Source organism: Orbicella franksi, chromosome 14 (assembly GCF_964199315.1).
Source record: "Orbicella franksi chromosome 14, jaOrbFran1.1, whole genome shotgun sequence".
NCBI lineage: Eukaryota > Metazoa > Cnidaria > Anthozoa > Scleractinia > Merulinidae > Orbicella > Orbicella franksi.
This window is the reverse complement of record NC_138158.1, coordinates 22,446,081-22,470,989: the sequence shown is the minus strand read 5'-3', so window position 1 is coordinate 22,470,989 and position 24,909 is coordinate 22,446,081. Positions and strand designations below refer to the sequence as shown.

At 38.1% G+C, this 24,909-nt stretch overlaps 1 protein-coding gene across 2 annotated transcripts; it reads left to right on the top strand.

Annotated features, from left to right (window-relative positions):
- The first annotated feature begins 1,437 nt into the window (after positions 1–1,437).
- Positions 1,438–21,947, top strand: LOC145467083 (uncharacterized). Of its 2 annotated transcripts, none has more exons than XM_081450604.1 (16): positions 1,438–1,516; positions 6,854–6,917; positions 7,579–7,903; positions 8,305–8,477; positions 8,790–8,921; positions 9,502–9,792; positions 10,478–10,813; positions 11,382–11,681; positions 12,538–12,834; positions 13,303–13,742; positions 14,213–14,310; positions 16,536–16,695; positions 17,319–17,385; positions 18,004–18,281; positions 19,781–19,964; positions 20,396–21,947. In XM_081450604.1, exons 1-16 carry the CDS (start codon positions 1,484–1,486, stop codon positions 20,590–20,592), a joined length of 3,375 nt encoding a protein of 1,124 aa, XP_081306730.1. In that variant the 5' UTR covers positions 1,438–1,483; the 3' UTR covers positions 20,593–21,947. The 2 variants fall into 2 exon arrangements, with proteins under 2 accessions (XP_081306730.1, XP_081306731.1); XM_081450605.1 differs by lacking the exon at positions 1,438–1,516 and adding an exon at positions 5,966–6,778.
- The last annotated feature ends 2,962 nt before the right edge of the window (positions 21,948–24,909 follow it).

Here is a 24,909-nt window from a genome sequence, read left to right as displayed (position 1 = left end):
AGGTCTTCGACCGCACACAATCTTTTGTTTTGTGCTCATACGCTGTGCATTAATTACGTAACCAAAACGTTTCTATTGGTTTATTCCTCAGTCAGTAGTAAACAACAATTGCGTTTTGTACACCGTCAAGGCCAAAAAAGTGAACAAGCAAACGACAAAGAACTTTGTCGGATTTAATGACGATTTCCCCAGTAATTGAGTATGGTTAACGAGAGTAGGAAGCGGAGAACGACTATAGATAACCTGCTAAACCGGTTTCCTAGAGTATAAATACCATTGGATATTTTGGTGTATTCGTTTCTAATGTATTAGCTCTTCGCTAAGTTGAGTTGAGTAATAAAATTAATTTACAGACGGCAGTTTGGCATAGTGAAGCATTAATCAGTTAGAAATTCCAAGCGCCCTCATCCAAATCCACTGTCACCTCACTGCATTGCATTGTCAAGTTTAGTGCTGAGATAAAAAAAAAAACATCAACTAGGGGACAATGTGTTGATGTGCAACTAAATTCTCAAAAGTTACTTTGAAACAAAGCTTAGAATCACAGTTATGAGGATTAATAGGCTGTGAAGCCATTTTTCTTTTCAGAACTGTGTCAAAATGAATCAATAATGTTGGTGATCAAACGAAATGCTAATTTTAAAACAGGTGATATTTGCTCAACATTGCCTTGAGCTATCACGTTATCACAAAACGGTGCTGTGAATTTTCCTTTGAAGGCTCTAAATTCAAGTTTGAAAATTATCTTTAAAATTGATTGTTTAATGGATTTTAACCGCATTTTCGTTACCACACTCTCAGTAAGTGAATAAAATTGAAACTGCGTCTGCTGCTGCGAGAGGTAAATTGATTGATATAATTTTGTGCAGCGGGCTTAAAGAACATCCATTGTTTAAAGACAAAAGGTATTTTCCAAACAAAATCGAGTGGTTATTTGACACGAAAAACATAGGAAGCCGTCTTAACTGGAAGTTTGTTTTTCTCTCCCTTTCATATTGCACACAACAACGACAAATTTTAAGCGGAGGGATACATTGGCATCAGAATATTCTTTGCTCGCTTTGTCCGTTGAAAAATTCATGTGTTTTTTTGGCTGGTCAATTTGTGAAGATACATGAAACATTTGATCAAATTAAAGTTAAAATCGTTCCATTTTGACTGGTGACTCTTTTGTAAATAACAACTGACGAGCCAAAGTAGTTTTCCTTTCGCTCAATGCCAGGACGGAAATTAAATTTCACTGAAAACCCAAAGCGGCGCATAAATAAATAAGAACGAAGTTGAATAACAGCGGAACAAGAGAGGAACTCTTGTAAGCCTGCTGCGGACAATCACGAGAACCAATCAGATCAAAGAAACACTTACGACTTGGGGTGAATTAATTCAACAGAATACATTCATGCAGAGCCGGCTACTAAGGTATTGATCACCGTTTTATAAATGAGAAGTTAAGATAGCTGCGTCTTGACCTGGCTGTAATGCGATGTGTTGCGCGCAGGCCTTTGGCATTTTGGTGGTGAGTACACGTCTGTGTTAAAATAGAATTGTTTTCGTAGGAAATATTCCACCAGTATTTTGCGTAACTCTGATATATACTTCCTGGGCATATGCTAGCTGAAAAATATTTTCCGTCCGTAAATGCCTATGAAAATTATTACTAAGACCCTGTCATCCTTAATGAGTTGTATCGTAGTCTGCAGGAATCCAAGCGATGAAATAAAGCTGATATCGACCGGGCGACAACGGTTACGTACTGATCGGCTGATGTCTTTATCCACTGTTGACTTATTTACTTTTGTACGAGTGAAATAACGAACATGACTCGAGGTTTTGTATTTGAATATTTTATAGTTTTGTTTCACCAAATAATCACAATGCTCTAGACTAAGGGAGTGGAAATATTCATAAACACGCCGTTAACATGAAACCAAAAACAAGAATACAGCGTCTTTATTGGCAAAAAGAAAAAAAATAGGTCATGTGTAATGAATGTTTTGGATTAATAAATGGTCATCCTGGGTTGCAAAGAACAATGTGCGTTGGCAATGTTTTTACGACTTTGTTAAAAAACAACGCGGAGCGAGCGAAGGAGTCACTTTAACCCTCTAACAGACCTTACGTTCTTCTCACTCAGTTTTCCCAACCTTTAACTGAAAGAATTGTGTGAATATCACTAGGGAGATTTGTTACGTTGATATTGCCACTGGTAAAAGAATTAGCAAATATCTCTCTAATTATCTAAAACAAGAAAGCATGGAAATTTCAATAGAATTGTTCTAAACTCGCTGTTGGCGGCAAATAGCGGAAAATATTCATCAATCATCCTTTCTTTGCATCGAGTGCATTGTTATTTCACCTTTTTTTCAAAGCCCAATCTTGATTTGACAGCGAACTCAAAACTTCTTTCATTAAAAACACCCGTTGTCCTGATTACTCGGCTTCTTATGAATAACTTCATTTCCTTTTAATCTTAACAAGCCAAAAAACAAAATTTCACTTTGATGTTCGACTGAACAAAAATGATTTTTTCAAATTAACGTTTAGATACCTCTAACTAGATCGGTACTGAGTAATTAAAGAAACAACATTTAAGTTAAAATATTGGAAAGAAAGTCGCCGAGGTTTTTCAGACAAATGTGTTAATTATATTCCACTGCGATGAATATTCGTAAAACAACACGTAGTATGATGAACAGTCACGTATTGAAAACTGTACAAATGTTTCTTTAATGTTATGGAAAAGAAAAATATTAGCGTTTACTGTTTAACACATAACAAGCACTTTTCAAGAAAGAAATTTTTTGCCAGAATCTTGATTATTGTGCAAGTAGAAAACGTGTGAGAAGATTAAAAACGTGAGAAGTGCTGACATCTTCAAGTGTTTTATATTGGAATTTATTTGCATCTTCGTGCTATATCATCGGTAAATACGTCTTCCTGTCTAATGGGGTCTTGTTATTTGTCGACTGCTGTTCGACAACGCTATTATCTCATTAATTAGGTTTCTGAGCTTCAGGAGAATTCAAGTGAAATAATAGTATAGAAAAATACTTACGCGTGCTGGCTTGACGCATACAGCTAAAATATTTAGAACGTCTATTAATTATTTATTTATGAATATGTTGAAATGTTTAAATTGTTTGAAAATCTTCAATGTTACCTACGTTAACACTATAATATAAATCAAGAAATTCAGTTACATCTGATATCGAACTTTTAGTGCGGGAATAAAAGCCTCCAGGCAAAGCTGGACATTTTCCTGAGCCTTGTCCTATCTTGTCTGGTTATAACAATGCTCCAGTCTGCTGTTCTTTCAATTATAATCGAAGTTTACTTTCATTAGCCCTAATAACTATCATCAATGACAACAACAACAAAATCAACAAATCATTACAGCACCACTGAATAGAAAAGCGGTGGGACTGCTTTTCTATACAGCTTTTATTCCGAGGCTGGTATCCATGTCAGTTATTAGACATCTTTTCTCTTTTCTGAGTGTGCAGGTAATTGTCTATAAGTTAAACAAAATAGGGATAATTAAGAATTGCAAAAAAGTTTTACGGATAAAAAATGGTGGATGAGTTGGATGGATTCACAATTCTGAAAAACAATTTTAAAAGACGTTGTTGCAAAAATGACAATTTTTTATGTTTACTTTCAACCAAGAGTCTCTTGTTGCAACTGGATGTATGAAAATGTATAAGAAAATTCCACTATCACTCATCCATACATCTTCCGTGATATTATTATAATTAATTATTATTCTAGATTTTTCAGAAATAAAACCTCATCAAACTATTGTTTACAATATGAGTAAGGTGCAAATTCTAATATTGAAATAATTAAGCATTGAGTAAGTTAAAAAAAAGCGTAGAACATAAGGAGAGAGCATTGGAAGAAGAAGTTATCTTGACGAGCACGTCCCACCTCGTTAAAACTTGTTTTGATAGTTGCAATTTGTTGAACTAAAAATTGTGCAAAATTCATATTATTCGCCGCTGAAATACTTTTAACATTCATTTTCGTCTAATTCTAAGGAACCATATAATACAAGCTTACTGAACACAAAAAGTAGTACGCACAGGTGTTAATCGATTGAGATTGAAGAAGATCAATTAGGACGAATTATAAACGTCGAACTTGAAAAGATTATCCGCATAATTTCATGATGCTCCATTCTCGGTTAGTTCCCTTCATGTTTGCTGTGAGATTCATCCCGTTATAGAAACACAAGTGAAAGTTTGGGAGAACGAGAAATGCAGTTGGAACACGAAGCGCAGGCGAGTGTTTCTACAGCTTTTTCGAGTTTTCCCAAACTTTCTCGAGTGCCATTTATTTACTTCACTTAATTTAGAAAATGCTGCGATTATAATATAGGAGAGTAAGCCGTTTATTTCGATTATCAAATTGTAAATTCTCGTTACTCATGGCATCATTAATTACTTCAACAGCTTGACCTGGCTTTGTGTTTCTATGGGCCGGGAATCTTTTGTTTTTTTCTACATTTTCTTCATTAGCATAAGCGATTCAGTTTCTGATCAAGCTACAAAAATATCAGTTCTGAACGTTAAAAGAAAAATTTGAGTCCGAGATATTCAATATTTTTTGCACGACACGGGTTTAAAAACTCAAAATTTTACAAAGAATGCATAACCCGGCATTAGGGCTTTTGCCACTCAGAAATTTTGCAGTTTATGAAAGCTCATTTCTTTCTAAATCTTACACCCAAAGAGCCAAAACTTTCACCAGTAGCTAAACTTCACAAGCTCTTTAATTGTTTCAAGTCAATTTGTATCTAGAGTGATACCTTCTCTGTGCAAAGTCGTGTGTTAATGAGGAAAAATGTAAACATTGACGTCAGAAACGATCGCTCTTTTGAGTCTATGCAGTTGGTTTCCTTTCCTAGCGAGTTTTTTTTCTTCTAAAATGACCTAAATGTGGCTGAGATCCACCCAAAAAACAAGTAAGTTACTGAATGTAAGGCTTCGACGAAAGTCCAAAATGAAACGCACACACTGTTAGCAAACATGACTGCAAAAGTTGACTTTTTTTCCGGAAATGGAAAATCGTTAGCATAAATATTCTACCAGACCGGAATATTAATTTTTATCTTTGTTTACTGTTCAAACTTGGAAAAAAGTAATAGAATCTTTAATGGACTGTAGATAAAAATTGAAATTACTCCCGCAATTTATCATTTGTTCGGATATTGATGTTTTGTAACTTCAAACATCACTATCAAAACTAATTCAGACATATTGCAAATACGAGATGAAACATTGACATTTATAGAAGGAAATTGTGTCTACTTTTCTTGTTTTTCTTCTGATATTTGCCGTCCAATCAAAATTACCATTAAGAATATTTTAATGCATTGACGTCTGTAAGTAGGTCACGCAAATTGCTCGGAAAGTATTAAAACATAGATTTCGCTATGGCGATGAAATAAAACTAATAAAATGCACACGCTATTTCATATTTGCTTGAACCAAGTTAAATATGTCTGACATAAGGTATTGACAGCTTTCCGGAAGAGGAATAAAGTTTTAATTTAATTGTTGTTTGTTTCCTTCTGTCCAAAACGGAATAACGAGTTTTATTAGAAAATGATCGGGAATCTTCGACAATGTGCATGGCTCTTCGGAAAGCTTTAAACAACTCTCGGAGATTCATCGTCCACTCGGAAAATTTCGGAGGAGTAAAAGAGAAGAAATACGTGTATGTCTTACTTCGAATTTATCGTCTGACAAGCCTCGCTTACACTGGAAATCGGACTTTTTGTCCAGAAATTTGTAAGGTTCGCAGACTTACCTAATAATATTCGGCAACGTTGCTTTGAAAATATAAAACCTGTCAATTAGTGTCTTAATTTCACTATTTATATCTGGGCTAGGTTGAAAAATATTCTTATCGTGTAAGTAATAACTGAGTAAATTCTGTAAATGGAACATTGCCGGAACCGATCTTTGTTTTAGACAAATAAACGTAGGTCGAGGAAGCTTTCTCTTATACAATCGCAGAAAAATCAGTCAACAATAAAGGAAATGCAGTTCAAAAACTAATGGGACAGAAATCTTGAGATTTTTTGCGCGATATACATATTGATTTAATTGAAATTTTCTATCTCATGTCAATAAAAGCATAAAACACGACAGCACAAATGTCTACTCTTTACTTTTAGTAATTACAAAAATGGTTTGGTAATTTTGGGCTTAGCAAGAGTCTGTTCTTGATTGAGAAAAAGAAGGTCTCACCCTGCTGGAATTTTCATGCCTTTTATATTTTATCAATGCGGAGTCTAACAATAAGTACAATAAATATTCCTTTGTTCAGAAAGCACAAAAGGCTCTAAAATGAAATTTAATTTTGCTCATAGGAAGTGGGCTTGAATATAGACATCTGGATAATTTTTTATATTGATTTCTTGACGTGACATTTTGAGAACTGACAATTGCAATTGTTCAAAAGGAAAAATCCTGCCGGTTTGATTCAACCCTAAAATAATGACGAACTTTACACGAGATATCCGCCTATAGATAATTGCATTCGATAGCCCAGATGTGATCTTTCTCAGTGCCTGGTCAGACAGACATTAGAGAGAAATATATCACGACAATAACTCAAAAGCCTTTAGTGTTATAACAATTTTTCTTTCTCATTTTTAGCCTTGTATGAAATTTCCGAAAAATATAGATTTTTAATTCCAGCATTTTTAGTTCCGATTTTTAAATTACGAAGTCAACGTTGATCAGCGTAAATGCCAGCGTTGAAGTTGCAAGTAAGAAAAGCGCAGGTCTCAATACTTTCTTCAGGATGGAAACTCTTTTAATAAGTTGCATTTTTGTTTTTTCAGTGTATTTTCCTGATTACTGCAACTCAGCTGACGATTGCGGATTTCTCTTCCTGCATCCCTGAAGGTAAAAAATTGTTATATGTTTGTTTATTTGTTCAGAGTACTAAGGCTATGATATTTCACTTATTACCTTTCAAATGAAAATTTTGCACCGCATAGCGACGAAAATTCACAAGTACAGTATCTTAGGAAATTGCTATTTGGTTAAAAAGATATGGCTATTTGTTTTCCAAAGTAAAAGAATATCGAAAGAATATTGTCATTCACAACTAAGTTTGTGAGTAGTCTTTCACGTTAATAAATAAAATTGAAGTGCACCACAAGCCAGCGACCAAAATTTAAGAGCGTTTGAAAATTGTGTTTTGGTTGTGTAGCCCCGATAGACTGGAACCTTAAGAAAATATCAAGAAACAATACGCTTATCCACAACTTAGTTGGCAAGGAATTTTCCATGTTTATGAAATAATGTTGGAATAAGGGCAACGCAAGCAGCTCGCAGAGAGAGTTTGTAAAGGAGAACTTGAGGGATCCATAAGATTTATTCGTTCTAATCTTCTCGTAGAATTCAAAAATTTCGTTATTTCACTCTAAGCACCTGAAGTCCCAAGGCCTCACTATATAGTTCTTAGAGATAAAAACAGCATTTCAAAAGGGTGGCTTTATTTTTAAAATTGTGAAACAAGTGTTTTCGATGTCGCTCTTTTATTGTTTCCATCACAAAACAGAGTATCGTGGAGTCAGACGGGAAATTTGGAGAGGGCTCAATGGAGGTTGGTTCCTAACGCATCTGACGTTAGACCCAAGATTTCCCAACTCTCCAACAACAGTACAAACCATCCCCACGTTCACACCGCCGAAAAACGACGACAATTTTTATGGGCAGAGACTGCAAGCTTACTTTATTCCTCCCAAGAGTGGAAACTACGGCTTCCACGCCACCTGTGACTCTGAGTGTGCATTCTATTTAAGTGTTGACGAGAAGCCTAGGAACAAGAAAGAACTCATCCGGATTGATCAGCAGCACCGGACTGGGTACGACCAGTGGGACAGGTAAACGGCGCATGTCTTGAATTTACACTGTGGAAAAGAGATTTTGCTAATTAAGACGAGCTCTGCTTTCCTAGAGTAGACTAGACTAGACTTGGTAGTAAAACCTAGGGTTGACTAGACTAGACTAGGCTAGACTAGACTAGGCTGGAATAGATTAGGCTAGAATAGATTAGGTTAAATTAGAATATACTCGACTAGACTAGGTCATACTAGTCTAGACTAGTGTACGTCAGGCTAGGCTACGCCACTTTGGACTGGTCTAGTCTAGTTTCAACAAGATCAGACAAACGACTTAGTATTGTTCTTCTCAAATTTTTCCATTCTTTGGAGGACGTTCGGCTCGGTAATGGAAAACATCTTTGTGTGTTTTGACAATCTTTTTTTCTTTTTCTTTTAATCAGATATCCAGATCAAACATCTTGTTTCCAACAACTGGAGCGGGGAAAGTTGTATTACATAGAGGCCTTACACTGTAACTACGTTGAAAATGATCACGTGCGTATTCACGTCAAATTTCCCGGATCAAACACTACAAAGTCATTGGACAAAGAATACTTGTTTCTTTATTCGCCAGGTAATGATAACTATACTCAGTACAACTATGTAAATGATGTTTTATCCAACTTCTTACAGAAAAAGCAAGATAAATAGCGATGGCGAATGGAAAGGTCCTTCAGAAAATGCATATGTCGTAGACTTTGAGTCAAATCTGATTTGCTTTTGCGAAGCTCAAAGCTTTCTTAATGTCTCAATAAGGAGATTGACATTTTTCTTAGACAACAATGATTTTATCAGAAAAATTTTTTTGCCTTAGATATCAAGAACGCATGACACATTCAGATGCCGACATGTATCATAAGTAGTTTTCTGTCATATATTTCCGCAGGCTCCTCGGTCCAGACCACTTGTGTTCTACTAAGACGCTGTGGCGTCACTTGTGGCGGGGGACTGAAAACACTTATCACTACAAAAGAGGACCCTATTAATGGCGCATGCGTCGAGCATGAAGGCACAAACAGTAAGTTTAATAAGTAAATTCGTAAAAAAAATTATAACTGCTCACCTACAGCTCCTTCTATGCATAGCGTGCTTATGACTGTGGAGACTGCGTTGTTCAATATTTTCCTACAGAATACAGGCAAACACAGTATGAAAACCAGTATGAAGAACTCTGTAATAGGGCTTGCTGTCACGAAGGTTACATCCGATCCGGAAAAAGAATTTCCTCCAGATATTTATATTTCGTCATCGATAGCCCATACTAATCTTTGCCCTTTTTTTGGTTAGTTATTACTAATTTGTTGTTTGTCTTTCTTAGCAATGATGTACGTAGTATCGTATCTTGAGGTTTATTGCAGTATTGATCATGATGGGTCATAGTGCAAGGTAGTTAGCTAGACTTGGATCTAAGTCCATTTAGAGAGCAGCGACAGTTTAAAACTGAGAATGCGCAGGACCAGCCGGTAATACATCAATTACACAAAAAAAGTCTTCCACTGCTCTGACAATATTTTCCAATAGTCTCTTAAAAACAAAGAAAAGAAAAGTTACGACACATTTTTTTTTCTTGCAAGCTAAATATATCTTCTTGATCTTAGAGGAAGCTCCCTCTTTATATGTGGATGCCTACAATGTAACAACTTCGACAGCAGTGATAAGATGGCAACCACTCAAAAGAACTGAATCTGTGTTTGATTTCACTGGGTACAGAGTCAACCTTAAGTCCGAGAGAGACACCAGTCGAGTAACACTGGTGAACACAAACGTCAGCTCAATATTTTTTGATGGTTTACACACATTCACTAACTACTGTGTGACGGTGGAACCGTTAACTGTTTTGGCAAGCACTTGGGCAGAAGACTGCCATGAATTTGTTACAGAGGATGATGGTAAGACAACTTGATTTATTTCAGATGTCTTGAGAAAGGCGTACTCTTCTTCGATTTCAAAAATACCTCCTCTATTTCCGTCCACATAGACTAATTAGTCAAACAAAAACCTCCCCTGACATTTTAAAATATGCACAGTAGAGATAACAACAACAACAATGCTTTATTTACTCTTGACACTTAATACACATTTGCGAAGAAAATTACAATAACCTAGGGAACAGATATGTGTTTAAAACCGAGCCAAGGGGATAAACGAACCTGGCAGTTTTCGAGATAAGGTAATTTAATAGCGTGCTGGATAACTTGAATATTCAAGCCGACTGTCAATGCACAGAGCAAGGATGATCTTTGGCACAAAGAAACAAAATTAAATATTGAAAAGTACTTATTTGAGGGTGAGTCAGTCGAAACAGTTGAGGCACTCTTTAAGTTTTCAATTCAAATGTCTCTCGTTTTACAACGACATCACAGGACATTGCTCGGCAAGTTTCAGTGCAGCGGAACTGGATTGACTTGGAAAATTGAGAATTGAGATGGGGAAATATATTTGAAATTTTGTGACAACGCGAATGATCTGTTAAGATCCGAAATTGAAGCATGTTACGGGTTTTTTCGTTCGAAAATTTATAAGCTAATCACCCTTGCAATTATACAACTAAAAGAATTTCTTTGATGCCTTAAGTTCCAGACCTGCCACCGCAGAATATCAGTGTAGAAACCACAGACCATTTTGCTATCACCGTGAGATGGAAACCGATTCCGGATCAAAAGCAGAACGGTATTGTCCTCGGATTCAGGCTGACGTTCAGGACTATGAGCGCAATTGGCCATTTAAAAGAGCCACGTGATATAGACTCTGACCAATGGCAACGCTTCGCAATTGTAGTGGACGACAATGTGTATTTTGTAGTCCGAGACGTAATACCTTTTACGTGGTATTGCATCAGGATGTTGGGATTCACAGGAAAAGGAGATGGACCAGAAAGCTCGTGTGAATTTATACTCACAGAGGAAGGTGGTAAGATCAAACAGTGGTGTAGATGTAGATATAATGGTAACACACATGGCCCATTGAACTTCCTTTGTTCCTGTTGTGATTATGATCGTTCGGTAACAATGTAACCCGATTTGGTCTAAACATGGAGTGAAAAATATGATGATATCCAAAAACAGTCTTTCAAGACAAGCTAAAGGAAAAAAATCGAGTCTAATCACATTTCGTCACTGCTCTGTAAGCATTCAGAAACTGTGCGCCAGTGAACTGACACGAATATTAATTAACCCATTTGTAACAAGGCTGGCAGATTAGTTTTCCTCCCGTTCTCGTCTTATTTATTTATCAGCATGAGGCGTTTAATCATGATAATCACATGATAAATTGCCTTCCTTGGAAATTTTCGTAGCACTTGAAAACAAGATTTGAAAAACTCAAATCAGTTTAATGAGTGAAAATTACCTAGTGAAAAAACTTTACACCATCTTTTTTAATTCAACTGAATTACATGCACCATAAAAAGCACGCGAAGATTCAATGAAGATGTTCAGTAGGTTAACGAAATAACTGATTAAACGTCTTTCTCTCATAGTCCCCAGCCGAGCGCCGGTTAACATATTAACCTCACCGATAAATTCCACGTCATTCTCTGTTACCTGGCAACCAGTACCTCTAGATCACGTGAATGGGATTGTTATTGGATACAAGATATTACTTGAAAACATGGATGACGCAACAGAGGTGTCAGTTGAGACTGCGCATGTCAATCAGACTATGACAGTGCTGAGGGAATCAGAGGCAGCCTCAAGATTCTGTGTGAGACTTCTGGCGTTCACAAGCAAGGGAGATGGAAAGAGGAGTGACTGTATTGAGGGGTGGACTTGGTCTGAGAGTAAGAGCCTTAACCCAGAGTTATTACTTACTAATTTTAAGTAATACAGTAGAACCCCGGTAACTCGAACTCGGATAACTCGAAATTCCCCGCTAACTCAACCAAGTCCTATTATCCTTGGATTTGACCTCACTTTTCAGTCATTTTAACTCGGTTAACTCAAACACGGATAACTCGAAATTCCCCGCTAACTCGAACTAAATTTTGTTTCCCCTGTTAAAAATTTACCCCAATAACTCGAATTCTGGTTCATGTAACTCACCAGGGATGCCATCCCATTAGCTTTTCTTGTCCTGTAATCGGTAAAAACACTCAAAACTAACACCACAGCAATTTGATTTTCATTAGTGCAACCGACCGTTCACATATTTGACAGTCATTTCCCGATCTTATGAGTCATACTGGGTGCGGTGCCTTTAGCTATCACTGTATACTGAAGTGCTGAAAAATCAGTAAACTATCAATTATTAACATGGCAAGTTGGATATTCAATCGACCCCGATAGCTCGAACCCCGCTAACTAGAACTGTTTTTCGTTTCTCTTCAGAGTTCGAGTTACCAGGGTTCTACTGTTTATCAAGCACGAAATAACGTGTTTGACCACATTTCCAAGCACCGAGAAGAGAGTTGAATATGACGAACTTTGGGGTGTTTGATATATCTTCACAATTGAACCTAAAACTAAAGAGCAAACTGAGAAATAAAATCGTATAATTCGTATAATTCTATATTTGTAAAGATAGTAAAATTAATCATTCTCTAGCAAGCAGTGTTGCGCCAAAGTAAAATTTTTCTCCTCTGTCTCAACGGCTCTATGTTTCGTAGCCATGTTAACATCTTCACTTTTCAACTGCAGAAACTTTGTTTCCTAAAATGAAAGCCATCAATCACGGCAGCCCAACCGACATCACAATCACATGGGACAAACCACGTGACGGGGTCTTGAAACAATTAACGCATTATCACGTGACTTACGAAGCAATCAGCATGGCTGGCCAAAATGTCACCAACTCGTCCCAGTATTCCGTGAACGTGAGCGCAACGTCGCAACATGTGTCATTGAAAGATCTGGCAACATACAGTACTTATGAGATTACTGTGAAACCTGTTATGAAAGATGACAAGATGGAAAACAAGAAAGTCATTTTTGCAAGTATATAACGATTTATCATTCTTCACTTTTATATTTAATTCCCTTTTAATGTAAGACTGTGTATGAAAAGCGCTTCCGCTCTACACATCCTTTGAATTGGGACAGATATGTGAATAAAGAGGACTTCAACATGGGACAGGAAACACTATGCAAGAAACTACTTCTTTGCCAGATTTCTGGCAGAGACAAACGTATTAGAGAAAACTAAAAGTGTTAATTAGCGCTGCAATGAAAGGTAAAATAGGGCAGTTTTTATGGCTTATAATCTTGTTTGTAAAGCCAGTCCTTTACACTCTACTATGCTAGAGCGTAGTATTAAAAATAAAATATTTTTAATTTTATCGTCGTTGTTTTTAGAATAATATCTCTAAGAGACGATATTGTAGCTACTAAATCTGTGAGGGATTCATCCATGCAGATTCGCAGTTGCTCATCATTTGGTTCAATTTTTACCTTTCTTTGTTCTAGAAACTTGTCGCTGTCCACACCTTATGTTTGCCAACTGGGTTCCCAGTCCCCCATACGTCATCCAAGGCCGCAGTAAGCCTCGTGGTCTAATCCCAGAACTCCTCGCGCACATGCTTCAAGAATCTTGTGGCACGTGTTACAACTACAAGACGTGGAACATAAGTTACACCGTCGACACAACGAAAAGTATCAAAGAACCGGATCTCCGCTTTAAGGTTGACTTCCGTTTCCCAGTCAGGTCAGCAATTGGGAAGACAACCTACAGGGGCTTCCACCCTTATGTCCCACTCATAACCGTGCCTGGCGTGGCCTTGATGACGAGGAAGAAGACACCTTCAGGATATGCCCGAGATGTGGGGCATTCTGTGTTGGCGGGCTGGCCCATCTTTGCAGTTAGCATAGTGTTGGCGGTCTTAATTGGGGTTGTCATTTGGTTTGCGGTGAGTGAACTGAGGGAGGCGTGGTTTGTTGAGCAGTGAATCTTTGAGCATGCGTGCGTGCGAGCGTACGACAGTGGGAGTGCTCATGCGCGTGGATGTGCGCATGCGCTTCTTGCTCGGCCAACTACATCTAAATTGGAACTCTTAAATGTCTAAATTCCTGGGTCGCCTTGCCTCTGCTAGGAATTTATTTGAGGTACTCAGAACTTTAATTATAATTCAAATTCTTAGATTTATAAAATAATTGCTTCTTATTGTTTTGTAGAGCTCTAAGAGGTTAAAATTGATATTGTTTTTTCAGATTGGTATGTTCTCCAAGTAGAACGTAATGTACCACAGGCAAATGATGCAAAGTCAGGCTTAAAAATAAAGTTAAATTTTATGTGGAAGTTGAAGTAGATGCTTCATTTTTCTTATATCCAGAGATCCACGCCTTGAGACTTACTTTATAACTGTTTTTGCTTCTTCAGGAATCTGAATCTAATGGTCAGCAATTCAACACCTATCGGTTTCATAAAGGAGTAGTGGAAGGCATTTGGTGGTCATTTGTTACCATGACAACAGTGGGGTAAGAAGAACTTTACTTAAGTCTCATTTGCTTTCTTACCCTCAAAATCTTCTCGGTCGTTTGACACAATCAGTTTTCCCTGCTTTGTTAAAGTGCACCTAACCCCAAAAATTTTTTTTCGCTAGAACGAATCTACTTATTATTTGAAATAGTTCTGCGAAAAAATTTTTGGATTCCGTTAAATCCTCGATTTTCTGTGCCACGACGAAATCTCGAAAATAGCTCCAAAACACCGCCATTTTGTTTCACGACCGAGTTTGAGGAGAATGGGTCCAGCGGCTCTTGTGACGTCTACCCAGGAAGGTTGGATATCTCATTTCCTCTCATTTCCTTCAGGATGGTGCAATACACATTCGAAAAGTGCGCAGAAACGCCTTCCAGAGGTGCTATCGGCTGTTGCAGCAATATTCCAGATTTAAAGAAAGATATACTGTACAATTTACTGACGATGATCGGCTAATGGTGCAATAAAGACGTAAACAATGGTTGATTTTGTCGAACCGAAACAAGCGAACTGAATCTGTGAGAACCATTGAAGAACTCTCACTGGAATTTGTTCCGCAGACTTTCGAACGCTATTTTCATAAATTTTCTGCTTAAAGCTAACCAGCAATTTGTAGAAATACCACCGACAACCTATATCTTCCAATTCCGCAGTATTTATAAAATAACCGGCAAAGTTGTGTGATCCGGTCATGATCAAGAAGCGTTATACTGATATGTAAATAGATCGCAACTGTACGCCGCTAACCAACACTTATTTCTCTTTCGATTTAGATGAAAGTCGAAGATTAATCCTCTAGAATTACATGATAACAAAATTGTTAGACTCACAGAGTTTTTCGAAGGTTTGGAAATCAGCAGTGTGACAAAGATTCTGTGCAATAGCGTCGAAAATATGACCGCATAACATTATCTGCGGACCGCTTAGGGAACACACCCTTTTCGCTTATCCGACGAATTTCACTGCAAACTTTGAGAACAATTTACATTGGTTATTTGGAGTTACGACTTAAAACGTGTGACAATGTGAAATCGGTAATTGTATGAAATGTTTCCTTCCGCCTTGCTTCCCGCAGCTTCAAAAATACAGGTCCAAACAATACGATTTTCAATCGATCGAAGCCAATGTTTTGGAGGTCATCAAGTCTCGAAAACTGCAACACGTACGTCGCTCTTATAAACATGAAGCATTCAACTGAAAGTAAAACACAAACTGGATTTAACAGAACCTTGACAAAATACATTCTCGGTAAGGACAAATGTAAACGGGCTATAAACACGCGTGGGAATCTTATGTTTAGTTGACGAAATTACCATCCAAAGCAGTCCTTGAGTTTTCTTTCCTGCTGTTCGTTTGCCTGCTCCTCCACTTCGTATCTAGCTTTCCATTCCTAATATACAAGCAGCTCGTCCGCAAAGACGCCTTCCCCGTCGTCGCTTGAAATATTGTAAATTGCTCTCAAAGCTCTAAGCAGTGAGTTCAGAGTTGTCGAACGTGCTCGATCGAAGTTTATTTCGGAGCCTTCCGAATCGAAACTTAACTCTGACTCCAGTGACGAAAAAGAAATGATTCTGAGACAAAACTTGGACGTTTTAGTCCCAAAATACATCGGAACGATTAGTTTTGCATTCTTTTTTCTCGAGCAAATACAGTGAGTTGACTGAGGCGCTATTGTGTTTGGTTCCTGGGTAGACGTCATCAGGTACCGCCGCCCCAGACTCTCTAAAACGCGGTCGTGAAACACTTAATCGCGACTTTGAAAGGGCATAGAAAATCGAGGATTCAACCAAATTCAAAAATTTCTTCGCCCAAATGCTTCAAATAAAGTCTAGATTTGTTTTAGCGAAAAAAAATTTGGGGGTTAGGTGCACTTTAAGTTTGATTTAGGAAGCAGCGTAGCCGAGTGGTTAGGGCGCCGGACTTGAAATCCGGAGGTTGCGGGTTCAGGTCCCGCTCTGACCACTTAACTGAAGTTGTTTCTTGGTAGACCCTAGTTCAACTCCTCAGTCATGCTTGTAAATAGCCAACTGGTCTGCCTCCCGCCAGTCGCGATTTTTAAACCTATTATGTTTAGTTGATATATTTGTTTCTTTCCGTTTAAATAGCATGCCTGTGAACTAGCTAGGTGTAGCTAAGCGCGTTGACCACTATAAACAAGAGCATTTGAACATTTGAATATTTTTTGAACATGTTATCAGTTATTGCTTGTTTATTCTGCTAGGTATGGAGACAGATACCCGAAGACAATTCTGGGTCGTTCAATCGCCATTTTGTGGTTTTTGACCGGGATAGTGTTGTCCTCTCTTCTCATAAGCACCATCACTTCCTCCATGTCTGTGCGCATTCTCGACAAGCAATTGCATGTAGCCCGAGGAAAGAAGGTGAGCAGTTCTATTCGCAGCTTCTTAGAGAATTCTTTCTTTGTTCTCAAGACTGAAGTGTCTCTCTAGGCTTACTCAAATGCTTTGTTCATTATGACCGGTGAACAGGGGATGACCTTTTGCTCAGTGAAAGAAAAAGGAATGCTCTATTGATTCGAAAGTGAGAATAACAGTTGACTGAAGTTTGATCGTATTTTGACTTAAATGATGGACTGTACTTATTAGAGCAGTTTTCAACTGAGTGTCGTGAAACCAAAACCAAGGTAATCACTCTACCCAATCACAAAGGACTCAGACAATCCTGTGAACCAATCAAGATTCGAAGTAATTACATGTAGCTGACGCGAAGCGCGGGAAAACGTTTGCGAACGCGTCATGATTGGTTTTGGTTTTAATTCTGATTGGATGAAAAGTGGCGCGATATTTTTAACCTGATCGTGCAGCGCGGAAAGTGCAAAACCAAATACTTTATGACAGTCAAGTGAAAGCCGCCCTGTTGTTGTTGTTGTTGTTATTATTATTATTATTATTATTAATTAATAATTATTCATTTTTGCTCGCTTTGTTTTGCATAAATGCGCATGGTATCAATAGTTACCGACGATTTCGCTATTCTTGTACAGGTGGGATCACTCGCTCAGTATCCGGAATATGACCTTCTCATCAGATTCATATCCAAAGCAGGAGACAGTAAGTCATTGACTATCCCATGTCCGCTTTTTCTGTGTAATGATCATCAACTTGAAGTAAATAAGAGTGAATTAGCTATCATTGGTAATCTGGCAAGGGGTTAAAGGGACGATAATATGGTTTGCGCATCTTGAAAAGTTTGGCCTTAATTTTTCATATTCGACGTTTGCAATCCGAGTTGATCTTCCCCATCCTTAACCATCCTTGTTTCTTTATAGTTTATTGTTATGTCTTTGGTGTTTTTCTATTTTAAGGTTTCCTTTAATTTAAATGTAATTTTGTAGGAGGCCAAAATAACTCAGAATACCGCGACTGAGCTCCTTTAATCACCCATTTCAGTTTTAAGTTGCTCGCAATTTGTCTCCAAGCACAATTGCGAAGCAGAGTAATGAATACGAGTCCGCCACATTCATTTTTATATCACTACTTCCCAGAGAAGACCGGCTGAAAACTGACAGAAACGTATGATTTTTAAAACCTATTTGAACCTCAGAAAAAATCAAACTCCGAAAACAAAGACAACATTTTAACATACAAATATGAGTTGAAAGTGTTTTAGATGCTGTTGAAACATCTTGTGCAATGCCACTTCCTAAGAGGGTTATTTTTCTTGCAAAGGCAGCATCTTCCCCACCCTTGAGAGGCTTGTTAATGCCTTAAGGTATGGCGAAGTTGATGGAATCTTAGTGGATCTATACACAGCACATTACAGGAATGACCTGTTTAACGTCACCTGGATAGTGGTCAGTCAAATAATTCCCTTTGAATTCACCTCTGGGGTGGTGGTCAGCGGCAATGCAGCAAAGCTTGAACAGCATTTTCGGGATTACATCGGGAACAAGAGCACCGTGGTTGTCACGGAAATACTGCAGAAAACAAACCAAGACAACAACAAGGTGGGTAAAGCTTGTCCGTTGTGACGGTGTTTTGTTGTTTACAAAAGGCAAAAATATCCATTTAAGCAAACACTCTAAGGAGAATTTAACAACAAAAGGCTGTAGACTCATTAGAATTTGTAGTCGGACTTTATCGCTTCACCTTTTGCCCTCCCCTCCCTTCTGCTCCTCTTAGCTTCATTCTTTTCCTCTTGCTCTTGTTGTTAACTTTGTTGTTCCCGCTGTTGTTGGTCTTCTTCTTCTTGCTCTTTTTGTTCTTGTTCTTTTTTGGTGCTGTTGTTGTTGTTCTTTTGCCGCTGTCGTTGTTGTTCTTTGTTGTTGTTTTCATTGTTGTTGTTGCTCTTTTTGTTTTTGTTACAAATGTGTCTTATTTCAACAAGTGTGACCCATTTTTCTTACTGTGATCCATTTTTCAAAGTGTGACCCGTTTTTCCTAGTGGGAACCAATTTTTTTTAAGTCTGTCTCATTTTCTTTAAGTTTGATCCCTTTTCCGGATAAGACCCAGTTTTGCAAGTGTGATTCACTTTTTAAGTCTAAGTTATTTTTCCAAATGTGACCCATTTTCCCAACGGTGATTTTTTTTCCAAGTTTGAGCCATTTTTCAAAGTGTGACCCATTTTCCCAAGTGTGATTTTTTTCCAAGTGTGACTTATTTTTTCGAGTGTGATACTTTTTTCTAATGTAACTCCATTTTTCAAATTTGGCCCGTTTTTCGAAGTGTTACCATTTTTAACAAGTGTGGCCCACTTTTGTAAGTGTGACCTATTTTCCCAAGTGTGATTCTTTTTTTTTCAAGTGGACCCTTTTTTTTCAAGTGTGACCCATTTTTCCAAGTGTGACCCACTTTTATAAATATGACCTATTTTTCCAAGTGTGACCCATTTTTTGAAGTGTGACATTTTATCAAGATGTGATCCTTTTTTACAAGTGTGACCCCGTTTTTTCTAAGTGTGACTTTTTCCAATTTTGACCCATTTTTACAATTTCGACCTTTCCAAGTGTGGTCTTTTTTCCAAGAGTGACCCATTTTTCCACGTGTGACTCATTTTTTCAAGTTTGCCCATTTTTTGACATGCGAAACATTTTTCCAAATGTGACCCATTTGTCCAATAGTGACCCGTTTTTCCAAGTCTGACCCATTTTTTCAATTCTTACACTTTTTTCCATGTTTGACCCTATTTTCCCAGTGTGACGCATTTTTCCAAGTGTCGAGCTTTTTTAAGTGTGTCCCCTTTTTTCGCAGTAAGTTCAATTTTTTCAAACGTCACATTTTTCCAGTAGTGGCACTTTTTTCCAAATATTACCCATTTTTTTCAAAGTGTGACCCATCTTTCCTGTGCCCTATTTTTCTAAGTTTGACCCATTTTTTCAAGTATGACCGATGATACATTTTTCCAAGTGTGAGTTATTTTTACAAGTGTGACCCGTTTTTCCAAGTCTGTCCCATTTTTTTATGTTTTACCCATTTTACCCTGTTGCTGTTATTGTTGTTGTTTAGGAGATCCCAAACCAAAATATACAATCTATACAATCAAACGAGATACCTCTCCTGGATCCAAGCACAGCTATCTATCGCGTGACTATCTTTGTTTTGCTGGCTCTTCTCTGCGTGGCTGTATTTATGGGCATGGTCTATCACTCGTGGTATAAAGGAATGCAGAAACGTAGATACGAGATCCAAGGTATTGCCATAAAATTCTAAGATTAAGCCAAAGATAAGCTTTTGTCATGTTGTGCTATTTTGGTGGAATTAGGACATCTAACGTGAACACGAATAAGACACCGCTTGGATACGAGATGGTAGATAGCCAACGAGACGCTACGCGCCTCGTTGGCTATAATCATCTCCTATTCAACAAGTGCGAGTGGAATAATTGTTTTTCTAAAAACGCCCCCAAAATATAGAAAACTAAACTAAAATAAAAATAAAAACGTCCCAAAAAGAATACGCGTACGCTTACCACATTTGTAGAGCATGGTGTAATGGGTCATGATCCATGATGGCTAAGCCAACGAAAACTCTCGAGTGTATTATCCAATGACCCAATTTTTAATGACGATGTTTATTCCACTGACTAAGAAACGTTATTTCTTTTTTATCAAATGTTTCTAGTGACAACGAGAAGACACACAAAGGAATACATCAAGGCGAAATTAGAACTACAGCAAATAGTAGAGGAGTTTTATCAACGATTTACGTTAACGTATCAACAACTGCGACTTAAACATCGCAAACAACTTGAACGTTTTAAAATGACTGAGACAAGAAACGGAAAAATTCTTAAACACATGAATGGAACCTGGGTCTAGCTAACCTTTTGAAAACAGAGGCTATGAGCGCCAAGGAGAGGCTATGTGCGCCAAAAAGAGGCTATGAGTTCCGTCATTAGTTTATTGGAATAGACCTCGAGCTTGGTCAGCGTACAGGATGTGTCCCGCGATTTGCAAGACCAGAGGTGGCATAAGATTTGAAGAAGAAAAGTAACCGTACGCAATCTGAAACTTTAACTTATAACAGCAGCCGGGTTGTAGAAGGCCATGGTAATTTTCGTCATTATGTAATTCGCAATCTACGCTGACCCACAGTAGGTGAAAAACTCTTCCTCCAGTCTAAAGAAATACCCTCAGTTTTACAAAAATGAATCTCTTCCGCTCGAACTTACGCCGAGCTTCGCGTTTCTCGATATTCTGGTAACTTGAAACCAATGAAAATTAATGCTTGAGCAAAATAGCATTGTCTTGAACTTCTTCATCTTGCTTTTATCTTAAGCTTTGCATGAGTCAGTTTCTAAATTACTGGTGAATTCTGATCTGGCAGCCTCGTTTTACCTAAAAGTTAAGGCCCCACCAAATGGTAACGCCAATCGTGAAAACTTGGATTGTATCAGAGGTTCGCATTGGTCGGCAGGATATACAGCATTCTAGACGTCCAGTCTATGGGGGTTTCAAATGCAAAACACCTACCATGGTTACATATGTCTTTTGAGCAGGGCGGGAGGGTCATATCGAAAGAATGGGGGGGCTTAAGCAAAGTGCAACGGCAGTGGCAAGGAGAACGTCAGCAAACAAAAGGTCTAACAAGTGGAACAATGGCTGTGCAAGTGAGTTATAAATCTTTGTGTACGCATTTCTCAGTCGTCCTCTGCTAAACAAGTTACAAATATAACTTACAGTACTGGCGTAGTCACGTTAACAAACGCTTCCCGTTACTAAGACGCGATAACCTACCTAAAATGTTCATTATACAGTAGATCTGGTCTCTGTGGACAACGGCTAACTTCGATCTGGGCAATTTCTCCTCTAAATGCCCTAATTATGTAACTCGGTACAAAACATGGAATCGATAGCTTTTGTAAATGCCCAGACTTTCCGGCGCCAGTACATCTCTCAAATAGTAGCATACTTAGATGTATTTGACTAGCGTAAGCCACTAAACTAAATAATGAAAAGAATCTGTGAAGCCAAAAATGACGAATTCTTAATCAATATATAAGTTTGAACCCACAAAGACTAGCCAGGGAATTTATAAAGATCAACAACAAGTTTTCATTTTTAGACCAAGAGACTACAAAAACTTTCACCAATTCACGGTTTTTAAGTTGTTTAAGTTGTTAGCTTAGTAAAAGACACAACGTGACCACTTGAAACCACTTGAAAACAAAGGAACCAGTTAATGGCAATTTAAAGTGACATCCTGAGCAAACAATTTCTCCAACAACTTAAAAAGTTTTATCGAAATGTTGCTCAGACATATGACACTCAATGTTAAAGGGAATAACAAGGGATCACAGAAGAACACTTAACAGTAAGAGAAATAATGTTTAATATTTAAAGAAGCAGCTCGTCAAAAAAGAGAAAAATTGATTACTGGACAGAAATAACACTAGACAAGAAGAATGATACAATGGGGGAAAAACAGCTGAAAATTAGGAAACATGCTGTTAAAACTTATTTTACAACATCTCAGACTTCCTTAGATTAGTAGGACTCAGTAACAGTACATAGTTGAATTTAGTTTGGCTGTCTTTCTGAGGAAAAAAGCTAAAAAGCTGGAAATTATTACTTGCTGCATCAGCGTTAACCCACGTAAGATAAGTTCGCAAAAGTGTAAAGATGAACAATAACAACGATCAAAACTGCATACTACATTTGTCAGTATGAAAAGGTTGGTTTTTATCTTTAAAAGGTGCAATCAGTAATGGTAACGATCTGTTTTCTGTTCTTGGAATAACATTTTGCGTTCGGTGGTACTAGTTCTTGGTCTTAAATTCTTCAAATCCGCGAAAAACTCTCTCACACAACAGCCTTATAAATAGACGCTTTACTTTTTGCTCCCAGATCGCGGAATCAGTTTTGCAATCAGTCAGTGTTGTGGCCCGGGGAGACTCCTAGGTGAAACTGAAGGGGCGGGGAAACATGTTGAAAAATTTAAATCTCAAACAAGTCCTTCCTCCATCCCCTTCCCCCTCCCTCTAGCGGAACTCAGGAAGTCGTGCGCTGCGAAATTTTGAATTTGCTCTCTTTGCTAGGATAAGTAACAACACTATATACACAATATAGTTCATTACAGCTTTTCTTTCTTATCTACCATTTACGGAATTTATTATGTGTTTCATTTTATATCCCGCTTTTATTTTCATGTGTTCTGGCATCGTTTTCATCTTTCGTATCATTGCTTGAGTTTTACGTGGGATCTGTGGAGAAAATGAAACACACAGAAAAACTATTATGCCTCGTGTTACTGTTGCCCCGTGCAAGGTGTTCAGCTTGTTAGAGTGCATGCAGCGTTGGTAACGGCAAGCCGGCAAAAACTTCAGGGTAAATTGTTGCCCTGTAAATGTACAAACGTCCCTCCTGGGGGGAGGTACTCCCTATCATGGCCCATTTAGAGAGGCGCCGCCCGAAAGGGGTTCCTTTCTCAGGCTTCAGGTATATAAACGGGTAGGAATTTCACAAGTTGAGGTATATAAAAGGGTAGGAAAATCGGAGTATCTTGACTCTCGTCAGAACAAGAGCTGAACAAATAATACTTGTTTTTTGACTAACATCTTTTCTTGTCATGTTCGACGATCTCCCGTAATATTGTTCATTAGCTTCATTTCAAGGGCTTAGAAAAGGATGCAGTGTAGATATGTGAAGGGGGTACCTTTTTTCACTAAAATGTATACGAAAGAGGTAGCTTTTCTGTCAAAATGGTTTACAAATGGGAAAGGGTCGGAGCCTCCCCCCTTAAAATTGTTTTAGAGTACCCCCCGGTAAACGTTAGGATGAGGCAATTAGACTGTTTGCTACATACTTTTCTAAATAATCCAAGTTTCAAGTTTGGAGCCACTGAGTTCGTAGCGATGAACGCTCGTCTGGATGTACCTCGAAACGCGCTTTCTAACGGAGACAACGATGAAGCATCTCGGCCAATCATTCATCTTCAGTGAGTAAAAATGATTACGGAGACGGAGACAACGTTAAGCCTTGCTCGCGAAGAGATCTTTTCCGGACCAGACAAATTTAAAGAAAAATTTAGAAGCAGTGTTCGCTGGCGTGGTGTTGTGAGCACCCTTATTTCTGCGCATAAGCTTTATTCTTACGCCAAAAAATCCAATAACAGGTAGAAATACGTCGTGGAGAGGTGTGGGGAGGTGATAAATTGTAATTACCGAGGTCAACAACAAAACATCAACGCGGTGTCTTCCTCTGATCCTCGCTAGAATTAACTGCTCTCTGCTCACCTGCTTAGTCTTCGCAAATCTTGACACAGTCAGCCCAGGGATATTCGTATCCTGGAGGGTAAGAAATCCACTGGTCAGCGGTGTGATTGTACAGGTAGGATAGAGCATGTGGTCTTTGCGGTAGATATCCTTTATCACACGCGATCACACACACTTGGTAATCCCACGAGAAGCAGTCGACGCTGCCATGAGCTGGGGCCGGTGGGTTGTCTGGTCGAACTGTTAAACATTGATCAGATTAAACGCGTCAAGTGATGTATCAAACACGATAGACGAAACAAACACCGATAAGAGAGAGGGTTGTCCAATACATCCAAACGGGTACGATTCGTAAACAGCCCGGTCCTCACTTGCGACGCAATCATAAGCATAATTATAATCATAAGAAGCTTAGGTTCTAGCAGGGTCGGCGCCGGCCGGACATATGTGAGCATAAACATAGGCATAAGAATATCAAAACCTTGCGTTCTAATGCTTAATGGTTATGCTTATGTCGCTGTTATGGCCAGTGGGAACATGGTTGGCATAAGCATAAGCATAAACGAAAGACTTTCAGCCAATCAGTGATCGCGTTATGCTCACGTCAACCATGTTCTCACTGAACATAACACCGACATAACCATAAGCGTATGATATGAAGTCAGGATCATAATCTCTTGAAATTGCCTACATACATACATACATACACACACACACACACACACACACACACACACACATACATACATACATACATACATACATACATACATACATACATACATACATACATAATTTATTTGATAAAGCAGGTTGGAGATCAAAATTGGCAAGACGTTAAGTCCTGATGTGTACCTGCACTATCTAAAATTATAAATTAATAAAATCCTACGTAATACCTAATCCTACATAATTAAGACAA